We start from the raw sequence: 27,285 nt of genomic DNA, 5'->3' as shown, positions 1-27,285 counted from the left end.
GTGGCACTTTCCCCAAGCCCTCACCTCTACTTCTCGTCACTCCATTTAGGATATACAAGTGCCTCAGATGTGCCACGGACGATGAGAAATCACCTGAGGGGGTCTACAGAACTCTGTTCCGTCTTCAGTTTCCTGCAGAAACTTCATTTAACGCAAAGCATCTCAGACAGCCTCTCTCACACTTCCTTTGTATCAACCAGAGGTCAAGAAAACACTACGGGGTGGGTGACTGGCAGCGGCTGTCTGTGTGTACGTGTGTAAATCTAAACAGATTTTATACTGCATAGAAAAGGTGTAGAAATATCTAGCTACATTTATGACGAGCTTATGTTTGGTAAGTGATAGAAATGGAGTTTTGTTTTGTCATGAACAATAGAGGTTTTATCGGGTTAGCTACTGTACAATTAGTTTAGTTATTTAAATAACATGTAATAGATTAATCTTATAGGTCAAACATATAGTTACTGGTTTTTCAGTATTATATATAGTCAAGGGTCCAAAAACAGGAAAAAGGTTGTAACATAAAGGGGGATCCCATAAGTCCAGAATCAAAAAAATAAAAATAAATAAAAGGCTGAAAATATCCACCGTTTATTTCTGTAGAATTATCTGGTTTCATTTTTCTTTGCTCTGATATTTATAATATATATATATATATATATATATATATATATATATATATATATATATATATATATATATATATATATATATATATATACACACACACACACACACATACATACATACACACACACATACATACATACATACATATACATACACACACACACATATAAAAAATATATATCCATGATGCTAGATTTATGTGGCAATTGAAAATAGTTACTTCATTCCTTATAATGAAAAAAGGGCTGCAAGAATATATTTCACATAATATAAACAATGATTTAAAATTCGTACGAATTTGTCTTCTTCTATTCATATAAATCCTATTTAATCGGGGAGAAATACCGTTTTACATGAAGGCTCGTTTATGTAGAGGTTCAGAAAGCTTTTTTTCTACTCGACAAAATACGACTCAATTTCCTAAAGTCTCTTCAAACGTTGGTGCTCAGTGATGTCACTTAACTTGGCCTCATATTGCAAGAGGAAGTCAAATGTGAAAAACTTGTCAACACCTGCACTCGCCATCACAAATCGCAGAGGTACACAGTCAGACATAACAACACACACCCAGGCTACTCGAGTGTGTTAGTTCAGCTCTTGCGTTAAGAGGATGTGTGCTGGCTTGCCATTGTGCAACTTTCTTGGCTTTTGTCTGGGCAGGCTGAAACCACAGAATGCACCTTAGCTACCACAGTTCAAGCGTAAACAGATTTGTATGTCTCAATATAACACTGTTGCCAGTGGACCCCAAATCCTTGGAACAACCGAGCCCTTCTGCGTCAAAGATAATGGCGATTTATTGCAATGCAAGGCTCTTTCTTTCAGCACCACCCCCCCGCCACCCCCCCCAAACTCTCCTTCGTCCTCCTCCCATTCCTCGCTCAAACCGATTAAAATTAAGCCGTAAACATGTGAGGGCAGAATTAGCACATTTAGCGAGTCTCCTCTCCCACATCCCATTTTCGCTCCGGAGCGGCTGATCCCCGCAGCCGAACGCGGGTGCAATTTTAATGACGAGGCCCGTTTTTGAAGTCCAGATGAAAAACGCGTCGCCTGCCGTTTGTGGCGGAGCTAGATACGGCAAGGCCGGGTCCACCGTGATTGAGGGGGGGACGCCATGGACTCGGACTCTGAGCTCTTCGATAGGATCGGTGTCATTTTCCTCTCCATGATAAGACGCCTCGCTGACAAGGCCCGATTAGGAGAGAAGAAAATCATTATTGCATTGCCTTTCATCCGCCAGGGGGTTTGGCGATAAACAGCTCACCCGTGGGTAGAATTACAGAGTAAAAAAAAAAAAAAATTTTATATCGTTATAACGTCATATTGCTCTCTCTCTCACACACACACACACACACACACACACACACACACACACAAACACAAACGTACACACATAAGGATGTGCACGCAAACATATACCTTGTTAGAAATCTTTTTCGAATATTTTCTCTATCAACACTAGTGGGGGGGGGGGGGGACGTAAACAGGTAACATCCATAACAGAGAAAAAGGAAACACTTCACTATGAAAATGTATTCTACTTGAATTTTCCTGTCTGCATAACTGAAACGCAGCCTTTAAAATATTCAAGTCTTGTGGCTCAGCTCCATTAAAGCAAACAATTATCAAATAACGTCGGATTCTTTTTGAAACACAATATTCAGATTTAAATCAAACTACAAAATCCAAGATATTTTCCATGCTATGCCTTGAGGAAATCCACTTCACCCAAATTATCCTCTTTAAAGATGCGTTTGTGTTGAATGATTTAAGTCTGTACTGTAAAATAAATTATTCGGAAAAGTGATCCTATTAGGGATAGATGACACTTTTCAATGAAATATTAAAAGCATTAAACAGTAAATAAAAATGTAAAGACAGTCATCAAAATAATATAGTGTAAATAAACCTGAATTTAATGAATGAATGCATCTTGATCTGCACAGACTCTGCCCTAGATTTCTAACTTATCCTCATAGAAGAAACCAAAAACAACAACAACACAAAAATCACACAACTGGCCTTGCACATTTTAGTCAAGACACATTTGTCTGCCCTACAACACTACTACAAATTTAAATGTACAAGCCAGCTATACAAACAAAAACAAACAAACAAACCCTAATTCAATAAAAGATAAGATGCCATTAAAACAGAATTAAATGATGAACAATTAGACTCTGTAGATTAAGTCTAATCAACTACATAGATTGTTATTTCATTCACATTTTAAATAAAGAGAACTAGAATCAGAGGAGAGAGAGCGAGAGAGCGAGAGAGAGAGAATGTGTGTGTGATATTGGGGCTCTCTAGCACCTATGGACTGACACAGCAAGTCTCAAAGCCATGCTCGGCTTCAAAAGTGATCAGCGCTTTTTTTTTTAATGTTTACAAAATATAATTATTTATTTTTCCATCCCATCAGTTTATTTATTCCTATCCTGACAGACTTGGCTTTTGCGTGAAGCCCTCATTGATGACGCCGCTTCCCCCCCACTCGTTCTTTTAATACCGGCAGAAAAAAAATCAAACCGCTCTAAAACAAACTGATGTACTCTTTAATATAGTCGTCACATCATCACAGGGTCCTCACGTCTGCCTTGGTGACAACTGCAGGGCTGCTTAGCTTAGCCGCCATGGCTGACGCTTTGTTGGTCGCTTCAACGATTTATCACAAAAGAGAGAGAGAGAGAGAGAGAGAGAGAGAGAGAGAGAGAGAGAGAGCGCGCACGCACGAGACAGAGTGGCTCTCGATTGAGTCACTGGCACGTTTGATTGACAAGGCCTAATCAGCTTATCTGGGTGCTAATAAAGCTGATGACCTGTGGAGCTGCTCTCTACCTGGCTCTGCATGAACTTTGGGCCCCAGCAAGGGCCCCAGGGGCAGCGGCCCGATTCCTCTCTGCTTATCTAAACGCTGCTGAAATCAATCCCTAATGAGCTGGCTTCATTTTGCCCCATCGATCTGGAGCAGACACTGCTGCGGTGCGCTCAAAAGGCCAGCGCAGCTTTAACAGTCACTGCATCCCTTCTGTTTACCTCAGCCATCGGTGTGTGTGCGTGTGTGTGTCCGTCAACACCACTACTTCTCAATCTCAACAGCGCACCTTAACATTTATTTCATTCTCAAGTCAACGGAAGTACTTCCTTGTTCACACGTGAATATTTTACAGTCTGAGCTCGTTTTAAAGGACTGCGTTTGTTTCTGGCCCGGTGAGAATGTGATGCAACTGTTACGAAATATTACAGTCAATTCAGTTGTTGATTTGGCAAACACTTGTCAACTGCAGAAATCCTTGGCCATGTCCTTGCCTTTGATTGGAGATTGTTTGGTGCTCTCAGGCTCTCGGACACCCCTGATTTAAATACGCTTAAATTGGCTACTTCGTTTCTTCCTCCGTGGCTTCAGGCTTACCCGCCCTGTGTTGAGGCTGCTCTAAAGAAGCTCCCTCTCCTAATGACATCCCATACTTTATTTATGAAACAAACAGTGTGCTAAATAGCTCTGCATGTCCGGGGTGCACTTTTAATATTTCTCAAAGGGCCTGGAGTGCACCCGACACACCACACTGGGACTCAAAACACCAAACTCCCTTCTACACCACCGTGCTTTTAACACTGGCACTCATAGATATCCTAAGCTTTTGATTATGTACAGTTTCTTAATAGCTGGTTGTACTTTATTGTGTTCTTTCTATTATAAAACATATATGTAATTATTTTACCTTTAACCCTAATAGAATAGTTCTAATAGAACTATTAAGACAAATAGTTCATGCAATAAATACACTACTCTTGTTAATATTCGATAAACATGCATACACAAAAACTTTTAATTAACTAATGAATGAATTAATTGTAGCTGTGCATCAGCCATCTGATGTACTGAAGGTCAGTGTTACTCTGCACACAAAGAGCCGGCTGCATTATGCTTTATACGTGTTCACTGTGTATTCTCCCACACACAAACTCTCCCCTTCTGGTCCAGTTGTGGTTTTTCTACTACATTCGGGAAGCGGCAGGTGTGTTTGCGAGTGTGTCAAAGGGCTTGAGCCTCAGGGTGAGGAGGTCGGGGATTAGCCACTCTGGGCCACCGTGGCTCTGCCATGGTCCAGTTAGCACAGAGTAGAGCTGGGCAAACACAACGTTCAGCTCTCTCACAGCACACACCGAGAGGAAGGAGGAAAAGATGCACGTCTCTGTGGGTCTCAAGGACACAGGAGTGGTCCTTTAAGAACAAACACACCCCACACAGGAGGTCTGATGCTGCTGTTAAAGCCGATGGACGCGGCTTTGGTACGGACCGGGGGCTGTAGAGAATCAAACGCTCGAGCAGAAGTAATAAAATAACTCCGGATAGAAAAAAATAACAAAGGGCCATCACGTCGCGAAGTGAAACCACGAGAATATTATGCAGGTCAGGAGAAAGAGAGTGCAAGAAAAATAAATAAATAAATAAATAAGAAAGCATGAGCTCGGGATGATCTGAAACAAATGAAACTACATTTTTAAGCAGCGGATGCAGATTGTATTTGTGAATTTCTAAGTTCTGCTCGCATGACATCAAAAGCCAGTGGTCTGTGCAACCCTTTCTCGACTTGAATTATTAACACTGTCGATGTCGCATATAAGCCACTCTGCCATTATAGTGTAAATTAACAAACTTTTCAAAACTACAGCGGAAGCCAAAGAAAGCCAGTTGCTTCTTGAAGAAGGAGCTTTGATACGTCTCTGAGGAATACACTCTGCCTCAATAACAGTGGCAGCATCAGGGGGAAAATATATTTCATATATATATAAATAAATATATATATGCCTACAGATTTAAATTTATTTCAGATCTAAATTAGCTCATTTTCTTATATTTAAAGATGAAACCTGAGTGTAAGACAGGAATCCGATTCAGATGGTGGTTTATTTAGAAACCGGTTTATTAAAAGAACCCGCCATCTTTGTTTTTGTTTTTGAAACCACAAAATTGTTAAGGAAAGCTGACAATGTTTATTTCAGTACACCCCCCCCCCCCCACCCATATTTTCAAGCCATAATAAAAAATAAAAAATAAATCCCCGTCTCACATTCGAGGACGGCTGTATGGAAGATAAGGCTGTGTGTTTTGTGTTTGTCTAATGCTGAGCTGAAGCTCCTGTGCTACCTCGTCTATACACCTCGCTCTCCCTGCCTTCCTTTGATGTGCTCCGCAAAATGTCACCAGTCGTCAAGGCCTCCCCCCTCTTGCTAACCTGCATACAAGCGAGACAATTTACCGTCGCTCATCCCCCTACCCACAATGCTTACCGGTTTCCACCGCTATCTGGTAGCCAGTCTCCAGTCTCCGAGATGACCTTTCCAGCCTCTCTGTGTTGTCCAACAGATGTGCTCTCTGAAACAAACCAAACAAACAAACAAAAAAAAACACAATGAAAGAACAGGAATGTGTGAAAGTGCTAGGACACCACTAAGAGAAACAAACACGTGTTAATTCTTTATATTTAAATCAAACATTTGAGAGAACTCGGTTACAGAATTCTTTCACGCTACAAAATGCTGTAGACTGAAATGTTTTGAAGCACATGTCTTCGCTCTTTTTTTATTTCATTTTAAGTGAGGTTTGTCTCCACTTGAACAACACGCAGGGTTGTTCTGAAGATGTTCATCGTTACAGGAACTCATTACATCACATTCAGCAGTAGGGCAAAGTTTAGCATGGGAGGAAAGACTAATTGAGCTGTAATAAATTAGCACTGGCCGTTTCAGATTAGCTAATATCGGTATGTTGTACAGACTCCGGGTGTCATAGTAAACCTCATTATGCACAAACACATTTGGGCCATAAAACTGCACAGCCTCTAAAAAGGTCTAATGGGAAAACCCTTGATACAGACTTTCGAAATGAGCATTGAGGTCACAAAGCCAAAGGACCTGTAATCCCACTTTAAAAAGCGTACCTCTTCGGCTGATTTCAGGTAATATGTGCCGCTGTATATTGGGTGTACTAATGATGTGAATGAACTACATAACACTGCAATGTTATAAAAAGTCTGTCCTCCAGACAGAAACAATGAACACAGTACATCATTCCAACAACCCATCGGTTTAGCTTTTAAAAGCGTACTGGCCTGCCTTTCCAAACGCCGTTAACAATTACTCCTGTTTACACCATCAGAAAGAAAAAAGCCAAAAACAGACTGCAGTTCTAGTTAAGCTGTCAAAATATGTACCAGCTAATCAGTCCTAGGGAGAGAGAGGGGAAAAAAAAAAAACAGATGAAATCCCACTTTTTAAAGTTTGACAATCACAAAGAAGGGGGGGGGGGAGGGGGAGAGTCACTCTGAACTTTTTTTTCCTCCTGCCTTCAGCTGACAGATGTCATTTAAAATTGCAGAAATACTTTTAATAGTTTCCGGGGCGTGAGAGCTGGAGAAAGAGATAGTGAGAAGATGGGAGGGAGGGTTTGAGAGTGAGAGAATTGGAGAGAGCGAGAGAAAGTGCGAGAGGGAGAAGAAAAAAAAAAAAGGAGAAAGATGGGGGTGGTGTACGCAAAGGGAAAAGGGAGTCGGCTGTGCCTAATGAGCCCCTCTGGATCAGCGAAGATGGAGGGGACGTATTGACATGCAATGCTTAAGCTAATACACCTAGACCACGGATGTGTGCCTGTGTGCCTGGGAGCACGAGGCAGCCAGGGATACTGACAGAGCAGCTCGCTTCAAAGAGCTCAAGTGATTAGTATGTTATCATTACCATTCGAAACGTGATTTCCCTATTCCCTCTCGGCAAAGGTGACACGTCTCGGGGAGACGGCCAGCAGACTTGCGCGGTGAAAAGCCACTTCAAAGCCTTTCCTTGAATTTTTCTCCCTTTTTTTGCGCTCGTTTCCCCTCTCCCTCTCTGTCTGCTACAGGAGAGGTGGGGGTTTCTCGGGGATGGCGGTTTCCATTGTGGGAGGGGATCTTTAGAATTATGCACTCGCGCTCGAAGCATACAGGAGCGGCGCCGAGGGTGAAGGTGGCCACGCAGATGCTGTGACGACACTACGCTTTTCTGCAGCTAGTTTCTTTCAGAAGCCAAAAAAAGGAGGGCTGAAAAAAGAAAGAAAGAAAAAAAAAAATCCCAAAGACTACCTGGAAGTCTAAAAAAAGAGGAGGGACTAGGGTCTCACTGTGGTCTTTGCTACATTAACTGTAGACATGGGCAATGTCATAAGTCATAACGCGGGAAGCTGCCAAATCCTGACTCTAAGCTATTTGGAGGTTGACGCAGGAATCCAGGTAGGCCTGCATACATATGGAAAATCAGACATAGCAACAGAAACACAGTAATTACACAAATACAGTACAAATACGTGTCAGTCACACATATACCCAGACAAGACTGACCTGAATAAAAGATTTTTTTTTTTCTGGTTTACTCGCTTTGAGAGCAACAGGCTGTCATCAAAACCGTTCTACTGAAGCTGCCTTAAAAGAGTGCATGATAAATATTGGTGCGTCTATGAGCGTGTTCCTGTGTGCCCCTTTCCACTTCCCATTTCTGCTTATACATTTATTCCTTTTTATCTAGTACCTACACCCTGCCCCCCCCCCCACCCCAACCCACCGCCCATCCAAAAAAGAAATATCTTCGATATATCTTATAAATATCTTAGATCTTAGAAATATCTGTATATTTTTTTGTTTTGCATCTCTTTTTAAAGATGAATTCACTTGTAAGTTATTAACAGGGAGCCAGGAACAATGTAGCTGCTCGCTCAAAAGAACTCTCCTCCCTTTTCTATCCCTCCCAAATATCAAACACAAGCACTTACTACCGCAATTTTCAAAAGTTCGGATTCCTTATTATTCCATTAAGCGGCAAGAGTCAAAGTGAATAACGATGACAGCTGTGATTTGGGCTGACGATGTGATCTACATGGTTTGTTTGGGACTTGTAAGACGTGGAATTACAAGTGTCAAACAGCTGTGAGTATGGGTGCTAAATATTTAAACATGTTTTCCAGTGGAGGAAAAGGAGTTTAAAAAAAAAAAAAGGCATGCTAAGTGTAGATAAGATATGCGGTCTTTGAGGAAAATTCAGGAAAACAGAAGGGAAAGGTGAAGTGCGCAGCGGAGAAAAAAAAATCAAACCTAATTTAACCCATTCTAACAGACAAAGTGTGTGAGAACAATGAAGGTGTCTTCTGACCCAAGGCTAATCCATACTCCCTGTTTGTTTGCTGATGTGGAAGAAAGACAAAAAAAAACAACAACTAGGAAATAAAAACTCAAGTCAAGGATTGCGACGTCTTGAGAATTGTGAGGCGTTCTAAATTATGGATGCATGAGAATTGGGTGGATTTTGCATCAGTGGGATTATTCCTCTCTGCAAAAGCAAAAAAACATAACAAAAAAAACAATACTACAATAGATACAGCCAAAAACAGACAGGCTCACAAATACAGTGCCTCGCTTGGTCACAAACACACAAACAAAGGATGACTCGCTCATGCACATGTCACACACACACACACACGCACGCACAATAACATAAGAATTTATCCAAACAAATTAATCAAATTCAAATTAATTCTCAAATTTAGTCAAATTAATCACCGCACAGCACTTTTTTTTGTATGGTTTTAAGAGTTCTTTTTTATAATTCCGTTATAATTCAAAGCTTATTTTATAACAAAGCTGTTATAAAAGCTGAAGATCTTTTAATTGAATCTTATACAGGGGTTTTCACATTTTGCCTTTCATGGCATTCACAGCAGTAGCTGGACTGTTTAGATCTGACATCTGAAACGCACTTTAGTACTGAATACATTTGAACATTTTCTCCAAAGATTTGGCGTATCAAAAAAAATTGCATCATCAACACTTATCTCTGAAGATAAGCAATCGCCAGCTAAAGGCTTTTTACGGGGCTGGGAGAGAGAGAGAGAGAGAGACGATAGTCCAGAGTAATGTATGGATGGCGACGAGTTTTCTTTATGAATGGAGATGTTCAGATATCGCGGTGTCTCTTATTGCAGCTGCATGTGGATATGATTAGGGGAATCCCGAGTACAACCCCCCCCCAAAAAAAAACACATTTGAATGGACTCGCATGCGCGTACACAAGTTTGAATGGCGGTTTTCTGCCATAACGTGCGTTATCGCCAAGACTGATGTATACAATGAAAACAAAAAGCTTTTCAAATCATGCTCTAATCTCTTCCTAAAATCATCTATTACATTAGCATCAGGTTTACAGAGGATCCAGTGACACTGTTCACTTCAGTGTCACTAATACTGCATTCAAAAACAGAAGGAAGAAAGAAAAGAAGAAAAAAAAAGGATGTCGATTTCACCTGCTGTGGATTTGAAAATCACATTTACATGCTAAACGTGGATATCACCTCATCCAGCATATTTTTCATAATGAATTAACAGCTGTGAAAGTTATAAGCTGTATAAAATTATAGTATTTTGCAGCAAAAAAAAGAAGAAAAAAACAAGACGGCATATTAAATTATAATATTAGTAGTCCTGTATTAGACTACTGTGTAGTCTCTATTATAAGCATGTGAAAGCTGACTGACGTTTAAAAAAAAAAAATTAAATAAACAAAATAAAAATAAAATAAAAGTGTTCACACCCCCACCTGTCCTCAATCGCTTTAAAACCATGTTCCGTTCCCTTTTTAAATATTGGTACATGTTTTGTCAGTCTGACTAATCATCACTTTTCAGATGTGTGACAAGATGGTTCGGTTGAAATCCACTGAGCGACACACAGAGCCACGTCTTGTTGACGTACGCCCGTTCGAAAGCAAAAAAAAAAAAAAAAAACCCAACAGACTATTGCTTTCTTCAAATGCAATGAAAGAGGAAAATAAGTCGAAGGAAATTTGGGGAAACAGACGAGTAAAATTGGAGGAGGGCTTACCTCTTCACGTAACTTTATCAACTGCCTCATGAAGGCACAGAACACAGATGGAAAGGAAAAAGAGAAAGAGAGAGAAAGGAGGGGGAAGAAGAAGGAAAAAAAAAAGAGAGAGAGATAACAAATGAGACATGGCATGAAGCAGATCAGTCATGCAGCTAGGTACAGAATTAACCTTGATTTATCTGTTTGCATGTTAGAAATCACAGACGAGCACATTAAACCAAGCTAAACGAAAGACTTGTGCTGACTTTTCTGGAATAAATAAAATAAAATAAAATAAATAAATAAAAGATCAGGTTCTTTCACTGTCACATTACACACAAAGTGTGGGAATAGATTTCTCTACTCACGATGTCTAAACTATCATCATCAAGAACGAAAGGAGGGGAATAAAAAGAGTCACATCAGAGAACTAGATATGGCTAAAAAAAAACCAAAACAACACAGTAAAGTACTGAAAAACAGTACAAAAAGAGTGAGTACAGTACATCTAGACTTGAATTACAATGCTATGTGTTTTATACTTTCATGTTCAAAAAAAAATAAAAATAAATCTGTCACTTCAATTTGGACCAATCACATCTGGCACAGTGTTCATAAAATCCCACTGTGTAGTGCTCATGTTTTTATGCAGCCTATATTACAGAACATTAACTAGAATTCTGTATACAATGTTAAGCTAATGTTATAGATTTATTCACATTTCTAATCATCCACTGTAAGATTTGATCATCACATTAAATCCATAACTTCATGACATTATTTTCAATTATTTTCTTTACACAGCGCCATACACTCGGGTGAGAAACGTCTGTTTTGAGTTTATCGCACGGACACTTCTCGGTCGTCTTTAAACATCGTTTAAAACATATTAAACAGCATTTTTCCAAACATGCCATGTCATGTCATCAGTTTTCTAATCGGATCAGAGAGAGTATATAAAATCAAAAATCTATAAGATTCTTTGCCGAGTTAATGTTACTAGCCCCGTAGCTCGTCTCTGGTCTGACGAGACGCCTTCAGCTAAATCATTTACATAAATGCAGGTGATTGGATGATCTGAAACAGAGAATCTGCTACACAAGCCGGCTTGGTTCGTGTTTAGAAAACTAGACTCACTGAACTACAGTCAGGTTTTTTTTTTGTTTTGTTTTTTACATTTATCAGCTCTTCTATAGTAGAAGTACTCGCTCAGTCTGCTTAAATACTTATGACGTATATAGGCGCAATAAAGGTTTCTCAAATGTTCCGAGTCACATTTTAACTTCCTCCTTTTGTTCAAAACCCAAGTTGAACCATACTGGGAATCCTATTAGCAACACTAGTTATATGAATCTATTTTCACAACAAAACCGGGTTTATATTATTGAAAACATTGAAATGAAGCTTTTGAGTAGTTATGTATGTGGTTTTACTGTAATGTACTATATAAACAGGGTTGGGAAGGATACTTTAAAAAAGTATAACGTTAGAGTTACACATTACTTCATAAAAAAAATTTAATCAGTAAGGTAATCCAAGTATCACAATATGAAAGTAATATAATCTGATTATTTTTGGGATTACTTCAAGGTAAAATATGTAAGTAAAGTCTAGAGCAATAGACAATGGGAGGGGGACGGGGTGGGGGGTGGTTCAATAGCATTCAAAACAACGTTTTGAAACGTTTCAATAGCATTCAAAACAACTATGAATGCAGACTTTAATACACTGAAAAAGACGCACTATTAGCATCACATAAATATATATAAATAAAATTCGTGTCACTCGAATTCGTACCCACGTTTGACATTTTTCCTATATTCTTTTGAATGTCCATAGAAGAAAAAAAAGAAATATCAGATGCTACGAGTGTACCTTCTGCCATCATTTACACATTTGAATGGCCATGTAATACGAAGCAATGTGATAAAATGAAATTAAAAATGACCTTACATGGCCATGGGCATTGTTTCGACTCAGGACAGCTTCATTTGCTGCTATTGTCAGGTCACTGTTTGATGGCGTGCACAACAGCGCTAGAGTAGGCTAATGGTTGAGAGGCAGGAATTTGGCCCATAGTTGCTGCAAGACTTTTATAAATCAACCATTTGGTGTGCAAGAAGCCGGGAATTACAGAGAGGGGTTAAAGCAATGCAAATATGTGCACACATGATGCAGTATTAGACCACAAGCACATCATAATGAAACTAAAGCTGAATCCCGGACATTTTCTCAAATTTAGATGCTTTTTTAAGGTTTGAAAAACATGACATGTCCAGGAAAAAAGGACGCAAGGTCACCCTAACAAAAGCACTTCAGAGAACAATGTGTGTTCATTTCTACCAAATTAACGTTGCACAAAATTTATTTGCAATGCACCAGGAGGTTGCTCCTGTGAGTCACGACTGGCAAGAGAGAACCAGAACTATAATCAAGCAGCTGTCTGTATTGCATTATGTCAAAAGATTAATTTCTTTGCTTTTAAATGAAAACAATTGTAATCCGGATAGTAATCCCATTTCTTTTTTACAAACTCTACCTTTTGACGTAACTGTAACGGATTACAGCTACCAGTTTTTTGTATCCTGATTACTTAACACCGTTACATGTATTCCGTTACTCCCCATGCCTGTGTATAAACATATATAAACCCATATTAGATCTTTGATGTGAGCCTGCCTCATCAAAGTGATTACATATATAAAATATATTTGTACTTTTTTTTTTTTGGTAAAATGATATTTTATCACATTTCTAACATTTTCTAACAAGCTCTCCACATCAGTAAAATGTTCTCAGCAGAGAAAGAGCAGTGCTCATCATGAACACACAACCCATTCAGCAAAGGAGAGGAAGGACAAGTTTCTTCATTTGTCAGCCGTTGCAGGTGAATTTTTTAATCTCCATTACTTGTGTGAGATTAAAGGTTAACAGATCTAAAGGGAGGCTCTGGGCCATTATTAGACCTCTTTCATCTCTCTTTTGTGGGCTGGTCATTTTGAATTTTTTTTTTAAATCATGTGCTATCGCATCAGAAGAGGCTGGAGCACTTGCATAATAAATTATAAAACTTGATTCGTGACAAAAATAAATATAAAAATGTGAGGTGTATTGGCCTGATGTGAAAATGCTTTGGTGTGGCCGCGGTCGTTGACGACGGAGTCTGCGTGGAGCTGAAGCGCTTCCTCACGCATGCTGTCGACTGAAGACAAAGCGAAAGAACGGAGCTCTGAACATTACAGAAAGTAAAAAGGATACTACATTTTGTGAGCTCAAAATATTATTTTACCACAGAAAGGAACAATCTAACAGACGTGTGCGTTTAAAACAGAAAAGGAAGAATGTGAATAATGTTTGTAAATATTATTATAAATATTTAGAATATTGAAAAAATAATTATGGAGTTTAAAATGTACTAGACATAATTTCATTACAATGTATATTCTGTTGTTTTGTATATTGTGCAAATTGTGTATGGCTTTACACTGAAGTTCGTTCAAAGTAATGCATGCCTGTAATGTCAATTCTAGTAGTCTAAATACACAAAATCATATCCGTGTCTTTTTCTGCTGGTAAGAAATAAACCGCACTAAGACCCTACATCTGTTTTAGTTGAATTTTTAGCATTCATCGTTCTAAAAATTAAAACCATATTACAGACGTGCCTTTTTAAATCTATGCAAGCCGAACCTAGCCGTTGCTACAACAACATCTCAATGAGGAGCAAACAAAACATGTTCAATCTTATTTGTGCTGCTTGGACGACTGTGAGGCTTCATTGAGGATTTGCATAGGGGGATTTTAAGCTTGGGCTTGGTTCTTTTATATTTTGATTCTTCTTCATTCATAAAGCAGAAGAACAAATCCATTTTTGTGTGTGTTAATCTCACTATCCTGAGTTTGTTGGGGAAAAAAAAAAGATGGAAAGCCATAAAATGTTATAATTACGCTTCAATGTTCCATCCTAGCATTTTGTGAGCCAGTATTTAAAATTGCACTGTGGCAGTTTCTGTGTTATGATAATTAATGGATTTTGAAACAACGATTTTTTTTTTGGTCAATACAGAATACGATACAAGTGGTAATCTATTTCCTTTGTAGGCTGTAAAATCTGCACTGTGCCAGCTTAAACCAGCACAATCTCTTGTGGCCAAGCCTTCTGCTGTGACTGAAATCAAAACTATTCCATAGAGTGTTCGTGTGCACTAAATGTGTGTGCTTCCCCACAGGTATATAAGTGTGTGAGGTAAAGTCTGTTTTGGGTGGGAAGGGTGGAGGAGGGTGCAATAGCAGACCAACACATTATTTAAAATAAATAAATAAAGCGATAGTGCCAATTCGGTCTCTGTCCGCATACAGATAACGAATAAATGCAGAACTCTATTAAACCATTTTTCAGCCATTATCGCAGGTCCAACATGGCATTTTCAGAACTTATAACAGCTCCCTATTTACTTAGCTATAAATCCCTTCCATGTACCGAACAGATTTGTGAGCAATAACGCTCTGCTCAGCCACATCTATATGAAATGATCCTGACCTCGTTCAGATCATCAGGAATTAAATTGACCAACTTACCCCAGCTCCCCAATCTCCTCCTTCCCACTCTATCTCTCCAGTCTCGCTCAATTAAAAAACTTTGAAGTTCCGAGCACTCCACTCGCAGCACGGCCGAGTCTTCTACTCCCAAAGTTTTTAAAATGGAAATGAAATAGGTAAGGCACCTGGGGGGGGGGGGGGGGGACGACACTTGACCCCATATTTTCTGTTCACTTTAGTTTTTAATGTGCACTTAAACTGGAAATTCTTCATTACTAAACATGAGATCATCTGCTATCAGTCTCAACCAACCAGACAGTCCAGAAGGACAGGAAAGAAAATAGGAGAGTTTTAGAAACAGTATAATATTTTAGATTATATATTATTTATAAAATCATTGTCCTGTTTAGGGATGGGGCATATGACAAAAAAATATCATATATTTTTTATAATTCTTGAAGGCATTTCAACGATACAAGATATGAACCACGATATTTAGGTTTGCCAGAAAGACAAGTGTTGCATGTAAAAAATATTAGTTAAAATGTATTTGTTATATATACACACACAATATAATTGAAAAAATGTATGCAAGTATTTTACACATTTATTTTGATACATTTCTATACAATACTTTTTATATAAAAAATAAAATACAGTTTATTTAGAAACATTAAAATTGGAAATAAATTGGGGGTTTTTTAAATTATTTTTTTAAATAATATTTGATGTACCCAATTTATTGGGGTTATTGTTTTTGTAACAGGACATAAAATATAAGCAGGATTATTATTATTATTATCATCATCATCATCATCATCATCATCATCATTTTTTATCATTATACCATTTTAAAGATGAAGTTAAATCAATTATAACACCAAATTAGCTGCTTCTAGTCAGCTTGTAATTATATATATAAAAAAATAAAATAAAAATATATTTAAAAAATAAATTATATCGCAGAAAAGCATACATTAGCAGACATAATTTATCACAATAGTGATATTGTATCATCTTGCCCAGCCCTAGTCCTGATATTGGTAACCTGGATTGTTGTACTGTACAAGTGCTGTTTTTTGCAGCCAAGGAGCCCTTTAACGATAAAATAAATTATGTACACACTTAGCACAAATTTATGAACATAATTCGACTATTCAAATATTAAAAGCCATAGAACTTTTTATACCTGAAGTTTTGATTAAACCCATTCACTTTAAGTGACCAGTCAAACAGGCTAATATTAGATCAAATTAATTTAATGAGATTTAATAAATCTTGATTGAAATAATTGTGGCTTAAATGATAATAACTTGTGCCAGACAAGCGAACAGAGATAGAATATATTTCTCCTTCAGCAGTAATTTAATAAGAATTGTCAGTGTCAGAACTGTCACAAAATAAGACAGCTTTGAGGTTACAGCTACTCCTTAACTCCAGCAGAAATGTCACATACACACTGTTTTTGGGCCACTAGTTTGGAAGAAGTATGCATATCAATTATGGATCTAGGCTAAGCTTACATATGTTAGTAAGATGTGAAGTGAACGGGTTGTTATTGAAATGATAATGAGCTTATAATTTTGCTTATAATTTGTAGTGATGTACTGCGCCGTCACAATATGACCATACAAAACATACATGTTTTCTGTATGCATGTGTAGGACAAATAAACGCAATAGAAATGTAAATCTGCAGTATAAACAGATGATGCAGGCTAAAAGCATGTGTTCCTATGACCAATTTACTGGGGTTATTGTTTTTGTAACAGGACTTAATGGATAAGCAGTTTTTTGTTTAGTTTATTTGTATTTGGCATGAATAAATTTGAATAAATCATTCCAATTTTTGAAGACTGTTTATCTCTTTAGAAGATTTGTGTCATGTCATTTCTAACTGAGCTGTGCACTCAAAAGATGTCGAGTCAGACAATTAATATAAAGCAAAAGTCTAAAACAAACAGAAGGTTCAAAAACACTACTCATCCTCACTGTCTCAAGATGATGTGTATTTATGATCTCTACATTTCAGTTTATATTGAGTGTTTACTCTATTCTGCAACCCGACATTACACCAACATGGCTGTTTTACCACTATATATAGTGTTCTTGACTTTGTGAGGTTCTCACCCTCACCACGTGTGCTTAAAAGACTGTGAAAGCTGCAGATTTTCCTTCCCTTTTTTTTTTTTTTTTTTTTTTTTAGGAGGATGGGGGGGGAGGGGGGGGGCCATTATGAGAAAAGATAAGCACTCGGACGGATGGAGAACAGCTGGGCAAAAGGGCCAATACGTCCCAATCTGGTGCTGCCCAGACCACGGTCAGAGCCTGGAGCCCATTCAGCACTGGCCAGCTTTGCATTAAACAGTGTTGCTTCCACATGACTGGGTGCCAATAGCAGAGAGGCTGTGTATGTGAGAGAAGGGGACCCTAATGGCCCCAGAGCAGCCACCCACACCGGGAGCCCAAAGCTCCTGATTAGCTCCCTACCTGACTCTCTGAGGAGCCCCCATCATCCCCCAGGAGCTCGTTCCGCACCTCATCACTGTAGGCAATACGTGACCTTTTCTGCAATGAGGGGAGAGAAAGAGAACAAGAGAAAGAGAGAGAAGGGGAGAGAGGGAAAAAGACCAAGGGAAGGAAGAAGAGAGTGGGGGGGGGGGGAGAAAAACAAGTTTTAGTTCAGATGCATTGAAAAATCACATATTTCTGAAGCACGAGAGCCCCCTAATGGATTAATACATGAAACAAACTGTTTACATCGGACAATCTCTACGATCCGTATTGTATTTATGAGTGAGTGTATATGTTTGTTTGTGTTCATATAGCCATTTTGGTTCATGTGAATTGGAGCCATGGAGATAATGGAAAAAGGACCCCTTCCACTTAAATAAATAAAAAGTGAAGAATGGTGAACCATAGGAGGAGGCATAGGTAGGGAGCGCATTAGAAAGTGTAAGTTGTCAGAGAGAAATGTGTTCTGGGGGCTGTCACCGCTGTCGGTGCTGTACTCTGGCAGGCCCTGTGATAATGCACAGCCAAGCAGCTAGACAGAGAATAATTCATCACCCAGGTTGACGCGATTGGCGTGCCATCAGATTCAGGCTCGCTCTCCCCTGGTCTCCTCCGCTGCACACCGGAGAGAGGGATGCCATGTCCAAGAACGAAAAGAGAAAAGAAAACAGGCACACCCATACGCCCACACACACACACTTCAGAGTGTGCCACCTTGAATTCTGAAAGAGCACAAGCTGTGTATGGTGTGTTTACAAAACCAGCAAACCTCTTCAAATACCCTCCAAACTAAACACACAGTGGCAGTAAGAAATAAATAGTGTTTACTGAGCCTGCTTCCCCTGCTCTGCTCACTGCTGCTCAGTGGCTGGACAAACAAAAAATGCACAAGCAATAATAACTTATTATTATTATTATTATTATTATTATTATTATTAATACAACAACAATAATAACAATAGTAAAATAATAAACATAATAATAAAATTATGAATAACTTATTGTTTCTATTCTTCTTCTTATTATTAATAATTTATTTATTTTATTACGCAGTACATTTCCATAACCCAAGATACAGACTTGGGGAGGCAAAAAATTCCAAGGTATTTAATTTTTAATGTAATATCATGACATTTCTTTATCATATTATCAGATAATAATATCCTGATATGTTTGTCCCCTCAATTTTTACTTACCAAGACAAAGTAAGTATTTATATTTATAATAATAATTATTATTATTTTGCATATAAGTGACTATATGTATTCATTTGAAAAATAATAATGAAGTCTTTTTAATGACTGAAAAACACATTGATTTACAAACAAGAATATTAGAGGCATAATAGAGCTAAAAAAAAAAAAAATACATGCACACACGTGTGTGTGTGTGTGTGTGTGTGTGTGTGTGTGTATATATATATATATGCGCACACACACAGGACAAAAAAAAAAGGTTAATTCAATTAAAAATTGTAAAAAATAAAAATGTCATTATGGACCAATAGAGCTATGATATTTTTGTCTACACTGATCAGTAATTGTTAATGATGTGTCCTCAAAAGAGACACCCTGACACACTACAGGGAGAGAAAAACACCCACGTGTTCCATTTGAGCTTCATCTTAAAGAACAGCGGCATAACTTTGGGGAATGTCGGCTCGCTGGTAATTGAAACTGGAAGCCTTGGAGAACACTTTATTTGAACACATACGCTGACATTTTCTGCAAAACAACCGCGCTATTTTGTTTCATTCTGTTGTTTCTAAATAGCAGTTTGTTGTAGCTCAGAGCACCGACTTCTTTGGCAACATAACCTTTGAGTGGGGCGTTCACAAAAAGAATGGCAAATGTAGCTTTAAGTCATGGACGGGGAAAAGCTTGTGATTGAAACAAATAGGGATGTCTTTCCCAAACCATTTAGACCATTTCAAAACTCCCCCTGCAGTCAAACAAGCCATGTAATGATTATTCTTCCTTCATCTACAGCACAGAAGATGGTTAATACTGACTGAAAATGCCTTAAACCTTGGAAATGCTTTGATTAGTGATAAACCGGATTAGTAACTTTGACATTCGACGTTAAACACCAGTACAATACTTTTCCCCTCTTTGCACAGCTTTCATTTCAGCAGCAAGTACCATTAGTTAGTGCTTCAGCTCCTTCAGATGCCGGCACATGCTGCATTTAATAATGGGTAGAAATACCCTAAAAATCACTTAAAGTTCAGCTAATGCGAAAGACTTTACAAAAATCAATAATAGGGTTAGCACTTTAAATCAGTTGATTTAAACTTCCTCATACCATTTACAGCATGCTGAAGCTGGAACCACTTAAAACTGCACAAAAGTATGAAACCAAAAGGAAGACACTTTGTAATCTAAAAAGAACGATCACTTTCACAGATGTCTTATTGCTTTGTTAAAGAAAGGAAAAATCTTTTAATCTGGTTGGTTTCTTTTCGTCACTTTTTTTCCTAATCTTGGGTGAGAATTTGCTTCTATTCCCAGAATGACAGGTTGAGATACAAAGATCCAGCTTAAGCTTGTGCAAAGTGGTCTGTCTGTCTTTTATAACAGATGCATCTGGTCAGCTGGAGAACATCCTGTCAAAATAAACACATTTTAATAACTCGGTTGACAGAAATGAAACCAAAAAAAAACATAAAAATCAAAATCATGCATTACGTTCATATTGAAGATGCATATTTTTATGTACTGAATTCATATCTCTAAAAATGTCTTATGACCCATGGTTTACCTCATAGAATACTATCAATAATTAAAAATCAGATTTGTTGAAAAACAACCCATTTTTCCCCTCTTCCAACACCCTCTTTTTTTTGACAGTGAAAAGGATGCACTAGTAAGAAAGATACCTTGTCGGCTACAAAAATAAACAGTTCATTAGATTGGCTGTTAAAGGCGTGAAAACACCCACGGGCAGAGTTTAATGAGAGGCCCTGATGCGACTCTGCAAATGTGTTTCTTCCACTTCTCCGCTCTTTATTTTCATCCCACGCACACAGTTGGTGGCAAACCATGAAGAGTAATTAACGATATTTAATTTACAATTTACAAAGTGTGTCTCATTCAGTATTTCTCACCAGTGAGGGGAGGGGAAAAAAAGTCTGCCCGGTTCTGATTTTGACTTAAATTGGAATTGAACCTATTCTTTCTGCCCATAATAATCTCCTACAAATGTTTAAGAAGAAGCAATACTGCACATGTGAAAAATAAAATAAACACTCTCTGTGATCCTAAGATCATTATATTAAAAAAAATAAAAAATCAGACTGAGCAACACAGCAGACAGCTGAATATTGCATGTAACACGTCATGTATAGCTCATGGTCAAAGGCGAATCAGTGGGAGCGGTGCGACAGAGAGACGAAGTGCTTTAGTGGTTAAAGAAAGAAAGACTTTTTCGAGCAGGCTGCAGTATCACAACAGAGTCTTAAATAATGCATCACATCCTAGCAGGGGGCTAACACTCTCCACAGGCCAAAAGAACAGCATGCACACATACACACACAAATGTGTTCTGCAGCATATTATTATTATTATTATTATTATAAATAAATATATAAATTATATATATTTATACAAATATAATATACAAAAGTATTTGCTCCATCCTGATTTCTTCTGCTTTTGTGTATCTCTCATGCTAATAATTTTACATCTTCAAAAGAAATATAACATAAAATAGAAGCAACCTGAGTAAACATACACAGTTTTTATTTATTTGGGGTTGTTGTTTTTTTAAATTGAAGCAACAAAAAAAATATCATCCAACACATATCACCCACGTGAAAAAATAACTGCCCCCTTAAGCTTAAAATCTGGTTGTGCCCCCTTTGGCTGAAATAACTGCAAACGCTTCAGATATCTGGAGATCACTTACTTCTAGGACTAGGATTTACTCTTCTGTTTTGGATCGTTGTCTTACTGTATAATCCAGTTGCACTTGAGTTTCAACTTACGGACTGAAGACCTGACATTCTCCTTTAGGAGTTTCTGGTAGAGAGCAGAATTCATGTTTCCCTCAATTATTACAAGTTGCCCAGAGCCTGAAGCAGCAAAGCATCCCCACACCATCACACTTCCACCACCATGCTTGACTGTAGGTGTGACATTCTTATTGTGGAATTCAGTGTTTGATTTACGCCAGATGTAACGGGACCGTTGTCTTCCAAACAGTTCCACTTTCAATTCATCAATCCACAGAACATTCTCCCAAAAGGTTTGAGGATCATCAAGGTGTATTTTGGCAAAATTCCAACAAGCCTTAATATTGATATGATAATTTTTCTTGGTTAGCAGCGGTTTTCACCTCACCACCCTTCCCTGGATGCCATTTTTGCCCAGTGTCTTTCTGATAGTGGAGTCATGAACAGTGACCTTTATTGATGCAAGAGAGGCCTGTAGTTCCTTTGATGTTGTCCTTGGCTCTTTTGTGACGTCCTGGATGAGTAGTTGCTGTGCTCCTGGAGGAATATTGAAAGGTCAGCCACTTCTGGGAAGGTTCACTACGGTACTGAATTTTTCCATTTGGAGATAATGGCTATCACTGTGGTTCTTTGGAGTCCCAGAGGCTTTGAAATAGCTTTGTAACCCTTCCCAGACTGATGTATTTCAACCACCTTCTTACTCATTATTTCTGGAATTTCTTTCAATTTTGGCAGTGTGTTACTGGGTAAGATCTTTTAACCAACTTCATGCTGCTGAAAAAGTTCTATTTAAGTGCTGATTTGATTGAACAGGGTTTGCAGTAATCAGGATTGGTTGTGTCTACTCCAGCTGAACTATGGGTGCAGTTTGATAGAGTCATTTAAATATCATATCATAATAATATCATCATTATTGTATTGTGTTTACTCAGGTTTCCTTATCTTAGATTTTGTTTTCATTTCTGAAACAAAAACAGAAAAAAAATCAGGATGGGGAAAACTTTTTCACAGCACAATACATACACACACAATATACATACACACACACATTATATGTATATATATGTGTGTGTGTGTGTGTGTGTGTGTATACACACACACACACACACACACACACACACACACACACACACACACACACACACACACATTCAGTTATCCATTCAGTAAATCATGTGGCAGCAGTGCATTGCAAAAAAAAATAAAAAATCATGTATATACAGGTCAAGAGCTTCAGTTAAAACACTGTTTGTTTCTTCTGACCTTCAACTGTTCAGTTTGAGTGAGTCTGTCCACATGATGGCCTCAGATTTATGCTCTTGGCAGACAGGAGTGGAATGCAATGTTGTATTCTCCTGTTGTAGCCCATCCACCTCAAAGTTCTATGTTTTGTGCATCCTGAAATGCTTTTCTGCTCACCACGGTTGGAAAGAGTGATTTGACTTACTATAATGATTCCTGGCAGCTCGAACCAGTCTGGCCATTATCCTGTGACCTCTCTTATCAACAAGGTGTTCCCACCCACAGAGCTGTCGTAACAAATTTTTTGATTTTCACACAATTCTGTGTAAACTCCACAGACTGTTGTGTGTGAAATTCCCAGGAGATCAGCAGTTTCTAAAATACTCAGACCAGCCCATCAGGTACCAATATCCATGCCACGGTCAAAGTCAGAGATCAAATTTTTTTCTTCATTCTGATATTTGATGTGAACCTTAACTGAAGTTCTTGACCTGTATCTGGATGAGTTTATGCATTGTGTTTCTGCCATATGATTAGCTGATTAGATAACTGCATGAATGGCAGGTGTACAGGCATTCCTATTAAAGTGGACAGTGAGTGAGTGAGAGTGTGTGTGCGTGTGTGTGTGTGTGTGTGTGTGTGTGTGTGTGTGTGTGAGAGAGAGAGAGAGAGAGAGAGAGAATTTTTTTTCTTCTCTTTTTTTTTGGTGCAAAAAGGACAAAGTCAGGACAAAATGACAATACAGCAATTGCTTCCTGGTTTGCATGTTTTTTTTTTTTTTGGTTAATTTTTTGTTTATTTCAAGAGATGTGTGTGTGCAAGATAAATGACCAAATGTCTGAGTGTGGACAAGATAATTGTGTTAGTCACTTAACAATAAAAAAATAAAGAAAGAAAGAAAGAAAGAAAGAAAGAAATAAAAATGCAGGAGCAGTGAATTAAGCACCACAACGAGGCATGGAGCCTCTCGTTAGCACACAGGCTGGTGGTTTGCGGCTTTAATGCACAAAGTATTACTTTTCACAACCACAGAAGTCTGGGGGAAAATCCTTTACTATGATCCAAAAGAACACATGTGGTAGATAGCAAATTAACACACCATACGGACTGTAAACAAAAATGTGGCAAATAAAAAATAAAAAGACCAGCAACTTAAATCATTATGTGCATTTTATCTGAAAAAAAATTGTCAGCCTGTTTTTAACATGTGGCACTTTTGTTAATTTAATAATAAAAGCCTACAAATAAAATAACCATATACATGGTAAAGGTATAATGACATACACAAATATATATATATATATATAAATAATGTATAATATTATGTATATGTAATTTATAGTTATTTAACTTGTATCTACATAAACATGTTCAAAGGTTGGAAAGGAATAAGTTTTATTTATTTAAACATCTTCATACTACTATTTAGTAGTAGCTGTAAATAGATTTAGATTTTTCTGCCAAGTGAAGTTTTTTTTTAATTAAATGTAAAATAGCAGTCAATAAGCCAAACAACTTACATCATCAGTGGGCGAGAGAAACAGACATAAAAAAGACTGCAACTGAAATCCCAACAAAAGAATAACTCCAACGGTCTTTGACTGAGGAAGCAGAATATACTTTTTGAAGGCCGGGGAGTCGCTGTGAACGGTTATTTCTTTAAGGCACAAGAGCCGATTAAACTCAATATTAAAATAGGGAAGCATTTCTAATGAAAAATCAAAGGCTGTTTTTTCCCCCCGTCTTCATTTTTCTCTCTATGCTGTTCTCTAGTGCACATTAATGGCAGTCTGGGAAAGAGGCTGGCACGGGTGCTAGCAAAGTCGACCCTGGCTCGTCAGTGCTGCAGAAATCAATAACGAAGAGCCGATGGGAAGGGAGCCTGGCAGAGCAGGCAGGGCTGGACCCACTCTCATCCCAGCATTCTCCTCTGGCGTGCAGTGGGGATTAAAATGTGCCTCCCCGGGTCAGCACCAGAGAAAAGGTGAGATTAGAGGAAATGGAAGAGGGATTTCTGAGGCACAGGATACCTGGCGAGCAAGGAACCAATCGCCTATTAGCCTGTGGCTACCTACATATGGTTCACTGAACCTTCCAGAAAAAAAAAAAAGGAAAAAAGGGAACTTTTTCCTCTATGCCTCCCCCATGCCTGCCTCAAAATTTCTCTCTCCATCTCTCCTTTGGAAATGCACTTTTAACTCATTCTTAGCTTTAGCACTGGCTTATCTGCTGACCTTACGGTGTTGTCTATTCTAAGACCTAGCTATGAGGGTAGTCTGCTAGTCACAAATATATTTGGGTTTATTACTGTGTGAAAACGTTCATGTCCATATGTGGATTGATCCGCTATATAACCTTCTTATGAAGACATTCAATAGCATGACCTTTGTCTGGACTGAATGGTCAAGTTATTAGCATCAGAATGGTAAACAGGCATGAGCTTAGCTACATTGTTAATGCTATACATTTCTATATGCTTTTTTAAAAAAAAAAAACTTCATTATGCATGCACAATTCAAATGAGATTTGCCTCACACAGGAGCATTATATCCATAACCCCACTGGACTTAACTTCATTCACACTTTAAAATAAGACTTGTGAAGGTTAAGAACAAATATATGCAAATATAAGAGAGATGCACCCTAAGGGTGTTTTGCAGGCCATGTGAGGAACTTAAGACGATACATCATTCTTTCATCACTCTTTTAAACACAGTTTAAATCCAAATTTGGATTTAGTTGCTTCTTCAAACAAATATAGGCACACAGTGTAAACTTCAAACGGTTCATAAACGCGATCCAATTAATAAAGGAATTACTAGCTTTTAGCTTTATTTAGAGAGGTCAGTAGCGATCAGGATGATGTATTTAACTCTGATGGAGAGGGGAAAAAAACAAAAAACAACAACAACAACAAAAAAAAGTTGTACAGCCATAAGTCAAGAGTTTCACTATAGATGAAAAACAAAGGCACCACAACAGCGAATCAGGTACTACATCAGGTCACCAAGACGTAAAACAAAAGACGTCTACTGTACATCGATAAACGAACAATCGTGCTAGCTGGTCTCGTCACGTAGCAAACCTTTTGCTTGAAACAAATATTTTGATTTCATCAAGACCGCCTCAGCTTTTAAACCAGCAGACTTCAAGCCAAAATATTCCCAGAGATGTGCTCATGCTTTTACACAGTGCTCATTAGAGGCACTTAAGTCAGAGGAAAGTAAATGAACTTCAAGTGGGAAACTTTAAAGCACGTCAAAGACTTTGTCCATTCTGTAAATAAACAGTGAATAAGAAGAAAAAAAAACACACGCACACAAAAAAAACACTGGATATCAAAATAGCCTGGCACTTGTATATTTCCTGGCTCTGACTCCAGGATGTGCTTTTTAAAATAGGAACCATTATAAATACTTCATGATTTTTCCATTATTAAGACAGTTGGCAAAATAAATTGTCACTTTATGTCTTCATGCTAGTGGTAAGGAGAGGGCAGGAGGGCAGACAGCTCTGCTTTATCTCGTGCTCATGCTCTAAACGATGAGGTGTCCTGTGTGTCCTGCAGATCAATAAGGATACACTGGCATAATGAGGATAAGTGCTACAGTGGCCAAACAATGCAGCTCTATATATAGTCCATGTATATAAAGTTACACACATTTCTTAAAGATGATATAGATTTCTAAATGATGCAACATGAATGCACAGAAAGCTGCAGTGTTTTGAGAGGTTGTTAGTTTACTGGCTCAGTGATAGCATCCCATTTCTATTAAGTGCACTATCTTCTCATTTCCAGCCAAGGAGCCCTGATTTTCCCCTCTGAGTGACACAGGACTTCACCTCATCAACCTCCCATCACTGCGATTATCACATGCGCCACGGAGCAGATTTCGCAAAGCCACCAAATCACACCTCTACACGTTTCCCTCGATTCCCTCCGTCAGTGTATTAGATCTTCAGAGAAAAATGCCAAAGACGCAATCTGCCGTTTTAAAACTCTTCGCTCAATCTTTTTCTATACTAAACAGTTTTTGGAATTGATTAGACTTGTGTCATGCATAACATGTTCAAGTACTAATAAATGCATCTAGCATTAAGAATCATAACGCCTAGAAAACTATTTTATTTCCTCATACACATTGGAAGGTCCAATGTACAAAATGTGCTTTTTATTTTATCAAGTTACTTAGCCTAAATAATTTACTTATAAATATCTCCAAGATACATATTACACACAACAGCAATTTCTAAAAGTAACTAAACATTTATCAAAATATTCAGCAAAATTGTTTGTTATTTTTAAGAAAAAAAAAAAGACATTTGAATGAATTAAATACATTCTTGAATCCATCATTATAGTTTATGCTTTTTCATTCACCCTTCAACTATACAAAAACAAACAAATTATTCAAATAATTGCTTCATAAACATCCCCATTTTTCCAATGATGTTCAATGTTTCGTCACAAGCTGTAAGGTGGTAATATACAGCCATGCAACACAACATCACCGTCATC

At 38.0% G+C, this 27,285-nt stretch overlaps 1 protein-coding gene across 4 annotated transcripts in view; it reads right to left on the bottom strand.

The window, feature by feature from the left end:
- vti1a (vesicle transport through interaction with t-SNAREs 1A) overlaps positions 1 to 27,285 on the bottom strand; it is a 117,566-nt gene that overhangs the window by 76,676 nt on the left and 13,605 nt on the right. For 2 of the 4 annotated variants that reach the window (XM_053640605.1, XM_053640603.1), the window contains exons 4-6: positions 17,549 to 17,626; positions 10,539 to 10,559; positions 5,932 to 6,016 (exon numbers count right to left, since the gene is read on the bottom strand). In XM_053640605.1, the coding sequence (XP_053496580.1) occupies positions 5,932 to 6,016; positions 10,539 to 10,559; positions 17,549 to 17,626 (184 nt within the window). The remainder of the gene's footprint in view (positions 1 to 5,931; positions 6,017 to 10,538; positions 10,560 to 17,548; positions 17,627 to 27,285) is intronic. The other 2 variants (XM_053640606.1, XM_053640604.1) reach the window with 1 other exon arrangement.

Source organism: Ictalurus furcatus, chromosome 13, assembly GCF_023375685.1.
Source record: "Ictalurus furcatus strain D&B chromosome 13, Billie_1.0, whole genome shotgun sequence".
Lineage (NCBI taxonomy): Eukaryota > Metazoa > Chordata > Actinopteri > Siluriformes > Ictaluridae > Ictalurus > Ictalurus furcatus.
Note: the sequence above shows the minus strand (reverse complement) of the source record. Positions and strands in the feature narration are given on the sequence as shown.